The 13,751-nt window shown below is 41.5% G+C and overlaps 1 protein-coding gene across 2 annotated transcripts in view; it reads right to left on the reverse strand.

The window, feature by feature from the left end:
- The window catches only part of ptpn5 (protein tyrosine phosphatase non-receptor type 5), a 185,338-nt gene that overhangs the window by 107,612 nt on the left and 63,975 nt on the right, over positions 1–13,751 (reverse strand). For both annotated transcript variants that reach the window (XM_073049259.1, XM_073049258.1), the window contains exon 2: positions 251–448. In XM_073049259.1, the coding sequence (XP_072905360.1) occupies positions 251–418 (168 nt within the window). In that variant the 5' untranslated portion in view covers positions 419–448. The remainder of the gene's footprint in view (positions 1–250; positions 449–13,751) is intronic.

The following is a 13,751-nucleotide window of genomic DNA, read 5'->3' on the forward strand; positions in this document are numbered from 1 at the left end:
ATACTGCCCTACTGCCTATAATCCATGTAAGGTACGAGATATTTCAGAAATGTAATCAATATGAGCCTCTAAACTGTATTTATATTCAACCCCAACCCTCCTGCCTCACCACCTCTCACCTTTCACCTTCACACAGTGCACTACACCATGGATTTATTACTGACATAGTAATATCAAACTGACAGCTGTATCTGGCATCATGCGTTGTGACAGAAAAATCTTTGAACATTATTCCTGCCCAAAGCCTTACCAGAATCTGGAACATTACACAGAAGAGAACAGTGAAGCTCACTCTCAGGCAGACTCTCCTCATCCAACTCCACCGATTTTCCTTTCTAAGCTGCAAGGAACTCTGGGATTTTTCTGGGTTGTCCATTACTTCCTCCTGGGGGCTGCAGTGGGTCTGAACCCTCATCATCCTTGTTTTCTAGCCGTGCTTCAGGAGGACCTGCAAACATGAAGAAGAGGACTTTGAAGTCAGAAGTTAATCAGGATTCACCCAGAGTGACCAGCTGCTCCCCACACTCGATGTGATGGCTCGTCCTTTACGGCTGTTAGTGATGGCTCAGTCCCAAGTAACAGATGCAAGGCTGTGTTCAATTGTCATGGTTAATTTATTGAGTGCTGCTGCTGCTTCCTTTGGAGACAAAAAAATGAACCCACACATGAGTGGGAGGACTACGCAATTGAGGAGTAATGGAAAATTTTACACCAAGGTAAAGGCAGACAGCCAATGATGAGTAGAAATGATGGAGATTGTAGAGAAAAAGATGAGTGAGAGATACTGAGAGAGGGAAAGCAAAATACCTACAGAGGCATTCAAAGCAAAGGTAGATGTTAAAATATCAACCTAGGGAATGTCAGATATGTACAAAAGCAAGGAATCAACCATAAGCAGAAAGAAAAAAAGAGAGAGAGAGAGAGAGAGAGAGAGAGAGAGAGAGAGAGAAACACAATATAAATCAAGAAAAAGAGAGAGAGAGAGAGAGAGAGAGAGAGAGAGAGAGAGAGAGAGAGAGAGAGAGAGAGAAACACAATATAAATCAAGAGAGGTAACATAATCCTAAGCATGATGTTACTAACTGTGTCAATATTTCGAGTGCACCGAGGATTTTGTTTGGCTGCCCTCACATTGTGATTTACTCTTGACATTTGACACCTGCATACATTGCTAATGCTGAACAGGCTTCCGAACGCACGGCAGCTTGAAGAAGCTTTCAGGCAAGGACTTCTTTAAATGGTAATTTAAAGAGATCCAGCAGCATTTTAAATGATAATATCTGAGTGCATTGTAACAGAAGGGTTTGAGGAACTAAATACCTGCACATTCCTGCTTTTGCCTGTTGAATTACCACATTCCCTGCAATCATTCAAAATACTGTCCAGTGATAAGCATGTTAAACCCACTCCCCCCTCCCCCAGCAACTAGAGAATCTGCAGCAAATGGACAAGTCGAACATATTTGAAGAAAGGGTAAGGACACAAACCATCTCCCAACACAGGTAGCTGCCCTGATTGTGCATTGTCTTAAAATATTTCCAAAGCCCCAGCTGTCACTGCTCCGTTAGAAGCGAATGGAAGAAGAGATTTAGTTTCCTGGTTCCATTCATGATGCTTCAACTTGCAGCAAGCTGCTGCGTCTGCCACATCTGAGCCATCATGGTAAATGAGCAGTGAGTACTCACTAACAAGGGCTCTCCACTGACAGCACTCCCATTGACCAGAGTACAGGACATGTTCACATGCACAGAACGCATTCAATTAAAATCATATGGAGTACGATAGAGGAAATCATCTGTGTGTTGAAACCTTTTTCACTGCCTGGATCATGGAAAGATAAATACACTGACATCCCTAACCCCCCAGCTGTGCCAACTTTATTTATTAATTGGGATAGAGCACAAAATAGGCCCTTCCAGCCCTTCAAGCCATGCTGCCCAGCAACCTCAAATTTAATCCTAGCTTAATCACGGGACGATTTACATCGACTAATTAACCCACCAACCAGTACGTCATAGGACTGTAGGAGGAAACCCACTCGGTCATGGGGAGAATGTACAAACTCCTTACGGCAAACTTGTCACAAATGAAAGCGTGTCACTGAATGTCAGGCAATCTATTTCAACCATCTTCAATGGCTCAATAGTTGGCAATATACTGTACTGCATATGCAGTATGAGATGTGGGTTTAGGACCTAAAGGCACGCTATATGTGCCCGGGTGTACTGAAGCACATGACTGCTGGGCATACAGTATGTCCTACTAATGAGATATTTGGGAGGTGAGTGATTGAGGAAAGCGAGACCTGAGAATACTGCTGCATTTGGTAAGGATATGTCATTTGATGCCGCATTCGCTGACCTTGGCCACCTGTGTGAGCTAATTCATCTCACTGCATCAATCACTGCATTTAGGCGTGACTTGTGGCATTAATTTCCATGCTAGCTTTCTCTGCCTTTGAACGTCTCTCTAAAGGGTGTTGTGTCCCCTTGTGGAAAGAAGTTATTTTCTTTCTATCTGCACTACACAGGTGTCTACTACACAGTATCTATAAACCTTGGAACTATTGTTCCTCCAGCTGAGGCTTTCTTGTTCTGAATTTCAGTCAGCATTTTCCCCAGCCAGACTGCAACTGTCCTTTGAACACCACAGGCTAGTATTTTCAGAATAAACTCACTTCAACCGTGCTTGTCACTCAAAGTATCAGCTTCTTCCAAATGCACTCAAGTAATAGACAACACTAAGTTAGGATGCCTCACACATTACAATTAAAAGGCACATCTTAATTGTGAATCTTAATTCCTTCAATTATTTTCAGGCAGATTTAAGCTCGTGAACATTTGCTTCAAGTAATCACTTTTCACTGTGACAGCTCAGAAAAAGAATATATTCACCCTGCTACCTCAAAGCGGGTTAACACACCAAATTCTACAATATAACCTTTCTGCAGCTTCCTCTTAGAAAGTCTAATAGAGTCAAGGGTAATTCACTCTTGTTCTGGACAGATCTGAGGTAGCTAACAAGGCCAATGTGGCAATTGTAAGCTCTTTCATGGATAAGGTAAGTAATGACCATTAGGGAAGATGGGTGGGCCATTTGTGATGTAATCTATAGCCAGCTTGCACTGGGTCTCCTGCATGTGTCTTCCCCAATAGACCTTCCCAAGTGAGAGCAGGGATGCTGCTTTCAGGGAGCACATCCTTGAATCTTTTTTCTCTCCACCTGGTAACCCCTCTGGTGACAGAGCTTGGAATGGTATGAATGTTTTGGGAGTTTGGTGTCAGTCAAGCGAACGATGTGGACCACCCAATACAACAAATTGAGTGTAATTAAATCCTCAGTGTGAGGGATGTTAGGCTGGAGGTGGATACTGTCATTGTTTTGTTTGTCATTGAATTTGGAAGAACTTACAGAGTGGTATTTGCAGCAATCGTTACTGCCAACTTGACCATGAGTTTTGTGCCAACTCTGAAGTCTTCATTTTTGAGTATAGTTTTACTCAACAGTTGAAAGGCACTGGTATACTAAAAATAGTAGTGAATTTCACCGTCATTGTTTCCCTGTTCTGTATGGACCTTATACTCAACAGCCCCAAGACATTGGTCCTCTGTTACACCACATTGTCCTCCAATAATAAAAACTCACAGCAAGATCTTGGGAAATATGGTAACCCAGCTTCCTATGCCTTTGCATGAGGGGGTATAGTTTTAATGTGCTTGGGAACAGGTACAGAGGGGATGTCAGGGTAAGTTTTCCACACAGAGTGGTGGGTGCATGGAATGCACTTCCAGCAACAGTGATGGAGGCAGATACAACAGGATCTTTTAAGAGACTCTTAGATAGGTACATGGAGCTTAGAAAAATAGAGGGCTAGCTGCTAGGGAAATTTCTAGCAGTTTCTAGAGTAGGTTACATGGTTGGCACAACATTGTGGGCCAAAGGACCTGTAATGTGCTGTAAGTTTCTACGTTCTATGTTCTTAGCAGACATTGATGATGTAATAATTATTAATTTATTGAGCCACACGAACAGTACTCGCATGTTAAAATAGGTGTTGCTAAAACTCAGTACACTTCAAGACTTCTGTTTGAGGTGCTAAATGGTAAAGGAAATAAGGGAGCAGACATGCACTGCAGAAATATGAAGCATGTACTTTGTGAGACAAAGATTAGTTTGATTGGATGTGATAGCATTTAGAGTGAAGGAATGGAGGAAAAGAGGGAAGAGGCTTTCTCTAAGATTAGGGTTATTGCAGATATGCTCCTCTCATGTTTTACTTTACTGAAGTTCCTGTAGCCAAACCCTCATTGTGTACTTCCAGATATAAAGCCAGGTCTCCTCTGAAATGTTCTCTTCTGTCACACTGTGTGAGTTTTCTCTGGCCTCCTTCCTTCTGTCCTATCCAAGGCATTGTGGTCACAATTGAAACAATTTAACAGATGGAGCTTGATAAGCGTATTGTAGCATCTCTGCAGAATTGTACTCTTGTATTTGAGTCAAGATATCTAATTTATTTTAATTGTCAATCATCTTACCTTATTTTGAAAGTAAAAATGTATTTTAATGACCCTTTTCTAATTCAAAGATCAATCTATTTTGCTTTTTCACTTTTCCTGTCTTATAACAGAAAATTCTGTTCCCCAATTATTTACCTGCGGATCAGTTTTACATCCTGTCTCTATTCCCTTCTTTATTATTTAACAAATTATATGTTTAGCAAGTTTATAAGTAATTTGATATTTACTCGACTTATAGGTGTTAGAAACGATATGAGTTGCGGCATTAGCCAGTAAAACAACACAGCTGCTGCCAGACTAACCTCTTCCTGTCATTGCTTTTTAACCATTTGGATTAATTAAGTCTTTCGTATGAAACTTGGCTAATTATTTTGCGCAAGTAAAGATAACATGAATGGATATCTTTGTTTTTATTGCCTTGAGCTTATGCAACATCATCACACCCTTGATACAAGCTTGCCCATTCAAATTTTTTTTCAATTCACCCTGGGCATGAGTAACACTTAAGTTGTAAAAGTAAACTTAGACTTGCTATGCCAGTGAATTTTAAGTGTGCTAGACGTATGGTTTTACCAACAGCACCTAGTTGAATTCCATTCCATGAAACTTGATGGATTCTACAGCAGGCTTGTGATTAATAAAGGTAAGTTATTGTTCAGCTTGTAAAAACAAAAGTCTTTCACAATGTATTTTACTCTGTCACTTGCACACAATCTGCAGTTTGCCAATTTATTTATGGTGGCCTCTTTCTTCTTAATAATGCTGTTTTGCTTTTTTGTTAACATTAGACTAATGGTTAGATTAGGATATGTTCCAGTACAGCTGCTTCAACCTTATAGAACCTCTATAGTGATGACCATTTCCCAACAAGTTTGTGGCCTAGGGTAGAAGGAGATGAGTTATTAACTTCAAACTTTCTGCATAATCACTCAAAGAGTTGACCTACATGTGCATGTAATGAGAGCTGTATAACTGATCTCCTACTTTAGGCCACAAATTTATCAATCACCTGTCTGCAGACACTTTCTGGAGGTCCAAGATCCATATGCTCCACGACTGCTGGACTAAGTAAGTAAATGTAGGAGGGGACAATGTTGAAAAATAAATGTGCTAGGTTTTCTAAAATTGAATCCTTCTACCTTAGGCCACGAACATATCAATCACCCCTTGTACTTTGTCTCTTATTCTAATTGTTTTCTTTAAACCTTTTAATTCTTCATTGCAAAGTTCTATAACACAACATTCAAAATAATACCAACACCTTCATACTTTTACCTTCAATTTCCATGGATTAATTTCAGCAAGTAGGCTAATCAATGTTTAATATTACTAATAACTAATCAAATTTTATAAATTTAAGCCTAGAAATTTGTCCATCAAGTGCCTGATTTTTTTTGTGCAGTGCTAAGACCCAGATTTCTAACAGCTAACTTATTGATGATGAACAAAAGTTAGCCACCCTTTGAGTTATCAAGTTATACAGCATGAAGTTAAGTCCTTCAACCCACCAAGTCCTTGCCAACTATCATATGGTGACATATACGTACTGTGCTTTGATAATAGAATTTACTTTGAACTAATCCTATAACAATCCCATTTTGATTCACCTCACAGTCTCATTGGCTTCCCACTGATCCTACCACTCAAGTGCACACTAAGGGAACTTTACAGTGGTCAATTACCTCAGGAAAAGGAAGCACCTGGAGGAAATCGACATGATGATAGGAAGAGCATGCAAACTGCACTTGATAGCACCCAAGGTCAGGAATGAACCTGGGTCTCCAGTGAAGCTGAGGTAGCAGTTCTACTAGCTACACAAGCTGCATTTCTTGTCTGATTTTTGCTGCAGCATGAAACAAATATTTGAAAGCAGAATGCTGCAGAAGCTGGAAACATTAAGTGAGAATATTGAGGATGCACTGAATTGCAAAGATACAGCAAAAGAAAATGAGCTAGATATCCCTTCATTGGATAAAGCACAAGAGATTTCAAGAGCTTGTAAGCCTTGAGGGGTTTACAGAAAAATTAAGGACGAATCTCAGATAAGATCTGAACGCGAGGCTGAAAATTTTAATAATAGGTATTCCTGACTTGGAGGCCCTGAGGGTGAGCCCAGACAGTGGAACTGATGAACAAATGTTTCACCAGAAATTACAGAAATTTTATTTTATTTATTTTTCTTTTTCTTATCTTATTTTAATGCTATAATTAACTTGTAAGACTGTAAGGTGTTTTTGATTCAGTTTATTACTTTTAATTTTATTTTGACCTTGTTTAATTGTCTGCAAATTTGACTTGTTTTTAAATGTCTCTGCTGGTCTGTTGTGGTGCTTCCAAGTCTCTCATACTAAGAGCTAGTAGGTGTTGGCGGCTCATTCCACTTTTAAGGATGGCAGCCAGTTACTGAGGGTCAGCTAACTCATTCGTTTGCATCAGAGTTGGATTAGTACAGACAGACTGGATTACAGGAGCAACACAGAATAATACTGAGGAACTCAACCAGTTAGGCAGCATCTGTAAAGAAAATGGACAGTTGACATTTTGGATTGAGACCCTTCATCTGGACTGAAAAGAAAGAGGGGAGATAACCAGTATATAAATGTGGAGGGAAGGAGCTGGCAGGTGATACATGGAGTAGGATGAGCGGGGTGGGATGAACGGGCAGCAGGAATGATGTCAGAAGCTGGGAGATGCATTGCCCCAGATTCCAGCATCTGCAGTTATCTTGTGTCTTCAAGATTGCAGAAAGCAACTTCAGGCAGTGTAGTACAATCGCATGCAGTCCAATCCAGCCCAGTAGTTTGAAAACAAATGGAAACAAAAGGGATAATCAAAAACTATGCTTAGATAGTATAGATAAAAGAAGACTGCAACCTATTAAAGTAATTAATCAATGAATGAAAAATGTGGCAAGAATACAGAGTATGTGTAAAACAATTACCGGTACAATGAAATTCAAGAACAAATTTAGTTTTACAGATGTAACTTGAAAGCCATTAACAAAACATGACTAGGAACAAAACATACAATGTAATAAGGTATAAGGAAATATTGGAGAAGTGTTAGAGGGAAGAAAATGTTATGAAAATAAGAATGTCATGTTGCTGCAACTGTATAAAATTTAGCTAGGCCACATTGGAAGCGACAGGAAGGATGCGGAGGTGCTAGAGAGAGTGCAGAATAGGTTCACCTTGACATTGACTGCGTTAGACAGTATTGGCAAAAGGGAGAGATTGGAGCCAATGCACGCAAAATGCTGGAGGGACTCAGCAGGTCAGGCAGTATCTATGGAAAGGAATAAACAGTCAACGTGTCAGACTGAAAAGAAAGGGGGAAGATGCCAGAATAAAAAAAGCGTGGGGGGGGGAGCAGGATTCTTAAAACGTGATAGGTGAAGCCAGATGGGTTGGAAAGTTAAAGAGCTGGAAAAGGAGGAATGTGATAGCAGAGGAGAGTGGACAATAGGAAAAGGGGAAGAAGGAGAGGATCCAGGGGAGGTGATGGGCAGGTGAGATGAGGTAAGCGGCTAGAGTGTGCAATAGAAGGAGAAGAAAGAGATGTTCATGGCAAAAATGAGGCCATCAGGGCCAGGGAATTGGAAGCCACTAAGGAGAACAAGAGCATGAGAAGTATCACGGTTGCTGAGTGCATGAGAAGTATCACGGTTGCTGAGTGCATGAGAAGTGTTATGGATAGGAGAGTTTGGACAACCTTAGATTGACTTTTACTGGAACACTGGAGACTCGGAGACACGACAGAAGTATATAAAATTATGAGAAGCATAGATAGAGTCTTTCTCCCAAGGTTTTCAATGTCAAATACTAGAGGGCATAGGAGGTGTGAGAGAGGACGTTTAAAGGAGACATAGGAGGCATTTAGGTAGGAGCCTGGAACATGGTGGAAGCAGATAAATTAGCAACTCTAAAGGTAATTTAAACATCCACATGAAATGTCAGGGAATGGGGGCGGGGTACAGCCCATGTACAATCAGATGTGCAGATTAAATTGGCATCATAGTTAGCTTATAGATCATGGGTCACATGGCCTTCTCCTGCGCTGTACTGTTCTATGTTCATGCTTGCATGTAACAATCTTGTTAGCAGTTTCAAATGATAGAATATATGAATATTGTACTTAGACAATTACATAATAAAGGTGGAATGGGTTTAAATGTAGGAAGCAGCAGTGAGCCGAATATAGTTAAAAGATGAATTGTGCATAAGCATTTGTCTAAAATTATCTCAAGATGCAAAAACATAAAATTATGGGAAGAACTCAACAAGTGAACCAAAAGGACACACACTAAATCCTGGAGGAACTTAGCAGGTCAAGCAGCATCTGTAGAAGTGAATTAACAGTCCACAATTTGGGCCAAAATCCTTCCTCAGGAAAGAAAAGGAAGGGGGAAGATGCCAGAATAAAAAGGTGAGATAGGGTAGGGGGGAAGAGGTTAAGCTAGAAGGTGATAGGTTAAGCCAAAAACAGGAAAAGATCTGCAGATGCTGGAAATCTAGAAAACACAAACAAAATGCTGGAGGAACTCAGCAGGCCAGGCTGCATCTATCAAAAAGAGTACAATCGACATTTTGGGCCAAAACCTTTCGGCAGGAATGAAGAAAGAAAGCCAGGTGGGTGGAAGGTAAAGGGCTGGAGAAGAAGGAATCTGATAGAAGAGGAGAGTGGACCAAAGGAGAAAGGGAAGGTGGAGAGGAAATAGGAGGAAGTGATAGACAGGTGAGGAGAGGTAAAAGGCCAGAGTGGGAAATAGAAGAAGGGAGGAGCAGAGAATTTTTTTTAATAAGGAGAAATCGATATTCATACCATCACGTTAAAGGCACCCAGACTGAATATAAGATGTGCTCCTCCACTCTGAGGGTGGCTTTATTGTGGCACAAGAGATGGTGGGTCCGTGGTGGGTCTCATCAGCAAGAACAATGAATCAGCATACAGAGAGGAGGTGCAGCAGCTAATGGACTGGTGCAGAGCCAACAACCTATCTCTGAATGTGAACAAAACAAAAGAGATGGTTGTTGACTTCAGGAGGGCACGGAGTGACCACTCCCTGCTGAATATCGACGGCTCCTCGGTAGAGATGTTAAGACCACCAAATTTCTTGGTGTTCACCTGGCGGAGAATCTCACCTGGTCCCTCAGCACCAGTTCCATAGCAAAGAAAGCCCAGCAGCATCTCTACTTTCTGCGAAGGCTGAGGAAAGTCCATCTCCCACCCCCCATCCTCATCACATTCTACAGGGGTTGTATTGAGAGCATCCTGAGCAGCTGCATCACTGTCTGGTTCGGAAATTACACCATCTTGGATCGCAAGACTCTGCAACGGATAATGAGGTCAGCTGAGAAGATCATCAGGGTCTCTCATCCCGCCATCACGGACATTTACACTACACGCTGCATCCGCAAAGGAAACAGCATTATGAAGGACCCCATGCACCCCTCATACAAACTCTTCTCCCTCCTGCCATCTGGGAAAAGGCACCAAAGCATTCGGGCTCTCACGTCCAGACTATGTAACAGTTTCTTCCCACAAGCTATCAGACTCCTCAATGCCCAAAGCCTGGACTGACACCTTACCGCCCTATTGTCTTGTTTATTATTTATTGTAATGCCTGCACTGTTTTGTGCACTTTATGCAGTCCTGGGTAGGTCTGTAGTCTAGTGCAGTTTTTTTCTCTGTGTTTTTTTTTAGTCTAGTTTTTGTACTGTGTCATGTAACACCATGGTCCTGAAAAACGTTGTCTCATTTTTACTATGCACTGTACCAGCAGTTATGGTCAAAATGACAATAAAGTGACTTGACTTGACTTGAAGAGGAAGCCATGGCCATCAAGCAGAACCTGCTTCAGGTTCAGATCCTGCATCGGGACAGAGAGAGGAAGCAAAAGAAGTAGAAGTGAAAGAGGGTCATGAGTTAGAGACTGGTAGGTAATCAGAGGTGCCGGGGAGGGTGTGTGGGGATGGGAGCCAGATCGAGGGGAAGGGGAGTGCTGAGACAGATGGGCAGATAGAACCAAATTGTATAGAAAAGGTGAGCCAAGGGTGAAGAAACCCAGCTGCTAGGAGTGTATGTGTGTGGTGAGCAGATGAAACCTGTTGGGATGGGGAATGAGTTTAAGTAACAAGACTTCCAATGTCATGGATATCTCCTTGTGCTACAGGGGAGGGTTTAAACTAGTGGTGGGGAGTGGGGAGAGAACTCTGAGTAGTGGCAAGTTATGGGATAAAGCAGCAAGCACTGAGAGCACGTTTAGTGATCAGAATAGCCAGGAGCACAGCAAAAGGAATCTGTATTTACGGATTGGTTCTGGGCACTGGAATATTACAACCATAACATAAACATGGCTGAGAAAAGTGTGTTTCATTGCTCCAAGATGCAGATGCTACAGGTGTGACCAAGATACATGTGAGCAGGAGGGGTGCAGCCTTTCTGATAAGAGAGGGCTTGCCAGCAGTACTTAGAGATGACACTCCTGGTGATCATCCATGGTAGCCACATGAGTAGAACTTAGAAACAAGAAGGGTAGAGTCCCCCTAATACAGTTGCATTATAGAACTCCTCCCTCACTCCCCAATAGACTGTATGAACTTGTGGAGCATCTGTGCAGAGAAACTGCTTGTAGTTGTAAGAAAAAAGGGTTGTACTAGTGGGAGGTTTTAATTTTGTCTGGTTTTGATTGGGTCACCCAAAGTGTTCAGGGTCTGGATGTGATGGAATTTGTCAAATGCGTGAAAGAAAATCTTCCTGTGTCAATATTTAGATGGCTCTCCTTGGGAGGGTGCAATACTGGAATGAGACAGGGCAATTAATTGAAATGGCATTCAGGGTGTACGTTGGCTCTAGCAACAATAAATCTATTAGTTTAAAGACAGTGATGGAAAAGGATAGGACCGGTCCACAGGTTAAAGTTCTAAACTGGAGCAGGGCTAATTTTGTGGAAATTAGGCAAGATCTAGCAGAAGTCAGCTGAGTGAGTCTGTTGAAGAGAAAGGAATGAGAGCAAGTGGGAGGCTTTTAAGAGCAAGTTAGCAAGAGTCCAGGGACAGTATGTTCCTGTTAGGGTGAAGGGTAAATCTGGCAAGTTTAGGAAACCTCGGATGATGAGAGATGTTGAGGCTGTGGTCAGGAAAGGAAAGAAGGAAGCATGCATTGGGTTTAGTAGATCAGGGATGAATGAATTCCTTGATAATTATTAAAAAGATTAAGAATACACTTGAGGGAAATCTGGGGGACAAAAAGATGGCATGAGATGGATGTGCCCAATAAGCTATTGAAAATCAGAAGTTTTGTAGCTATATTAAGAGTGAGAGATGACGAGGGAGTGAGATGGTTCCCTTAGTGATTAGCAGGATCGCTTACGTCTTGTGTCATGGGAAATTGGCTGGATTTTTAACAAATATTTCCCCTCAGCATCTACTAAGGAGAAAATCATGCTTGGTCAGCAGAAAAGGAAAACAAGCAGAGATGTTTTGGACAACATTCATCTTTCCAAGAAGGGAATATTTGCAGCATTACAAAGCAATAAGGTGAATAAATACCCAAAGGCTAACCAAGGACAAACTCAAACCTAGAGAAGAAATTGTGGGAGCTCTTGCAGTGATATTTACTTCATCATTAACCAATGGTTAAGTTCCTGCAGATTGAAAAGTGGCTAATATCATTCCATTATTTAAGAATGGAGGCAAAGACAAGGCAGGAAACTACAGGCCAGTCAGTAACTGTACAGATGACACTAAATTAGGAACATTGTTGATAGTGAAGAGGTTTATCATAGATTACAGCTTGATTGGTTAGGAAACTGGGCAGAAGAGTGGCCAATGGATTTCTACCTTGAGGTGACCTACCAGGGAAAGCCAAAGTGATCAGGGCTCTGGCACTGAGTCTAGCTCTGTGGCTCAGAAGAGGAGAGTGGAGAAGAGAGTAGATTCAATAGGGGAGCAGGCTGGAAATTCTATGGACGTGACCACAACTCTCAGACATTTACCATAGCCTTGGAGAGAGGAAGAAGCAGATGGAATTTAGTTGGGAGAGTGGGAATTATGATGCTATTAGGCAGAAACATGAGAGCATAAATTTTGAAAGGATGTACTCAGGGAAATGCAAAATGGAAATGTGGAGATTGTTTAGGGAGCACTTGTGTGGAGTTCTGGATAAGTTTGTCCCATTGAGGCAAGGATAGGATGGTAGGGTGAGGGAACTATGGTTGACAAGAGATGTAGACTATCAAGTAAAGAAAAAGACTTACATAAGATTTGGGAAACAAGGATTAGATAGGACTCTAGAGAGTAACAAGGTAACAAGAAAGGAGCTGAAGAATGGACGTAAGAGCTAGAAAGGGACATGAGAAGGCCTTGGAAGTAGGATTGAGGAAAACCCCACGACATTCTACACATACGTAAAGAACAGGAAAATAACTGATCAGGCTTAAAAGATGAAACAAGTGGTGTTCTGCATAGGTACGTTCCAATGAGACAGGGAAAGGATGATAGGGTACAGGAACCGTGGTGTACAAAGGCTGTTGAAAATCTAGTCAAGAAGAAAAGCATAATCAAGCTTCAAAAAACTACATAATGATAGAGATCTAGAAGATTATAAAGCTAGCAGGAAGGAGCTTAATAATGAAATTAGGAGAGCCAGAAAGGGCCATGAGAAGGCATTGGCGAGCAGGATTAAGGAAAAGCCCAAGGCATTCTACAAGTATGTGAAGAGCAAGAGGATGAGATGTGAGAGAATAGGACCAATCAAGTGCGACAGAGGAAAAGTGTGTATGGAACTGGAGCAGATAGCAGAGATACTTAATGAATACTTTGCTTTAGTATTCACCATGAGAAAGGATCTTGGTGATTGTAGGGATGACCTACAGCGGATTGTAAAGCTTGAGCATATAGACATTAAGAAAGAGGATGTGCTGGAACTTTTGGAAAGCATGAAGTTGGTTAAATCACCAGGATTGGACAAGATATACCCCAGACCTCTATGGGAGGCACGTGAGGAGATTGCTGAGCCTCTGGCAATGAACTTTGCATCATCAATGGGGATAGATGAGGTTCTGGAGGATTGAAGGGTTGCAGATATTGTTCCCTTATTTAAGAAAGGGAGTAGAGACAGCCCAGGAAATTATAGACCAGTGAGTCTTACTTCAGTGGTTGGTATATTGGTGGAAAAGATCCTGAGAGGCAGGATTTATGAACAATTGGAGAGGCATAATATGATTAGGAATAG

Source organism: Hemitrygon akajei, chromosome 6 (assembly GCF_048418815.1).
Source record: "Hemitrygon akajei chromosome 6, sHemAka1.3, whole genome shotgun sequence".
Classification (NCBI taxonomy): domain Eukaryota; kingdom Metazoa; phylum Chordata; class Chondrichthyes; order Myliobatiformes; family Dasyatidae; genus Hemitrygon; species Hemitrygon akajei.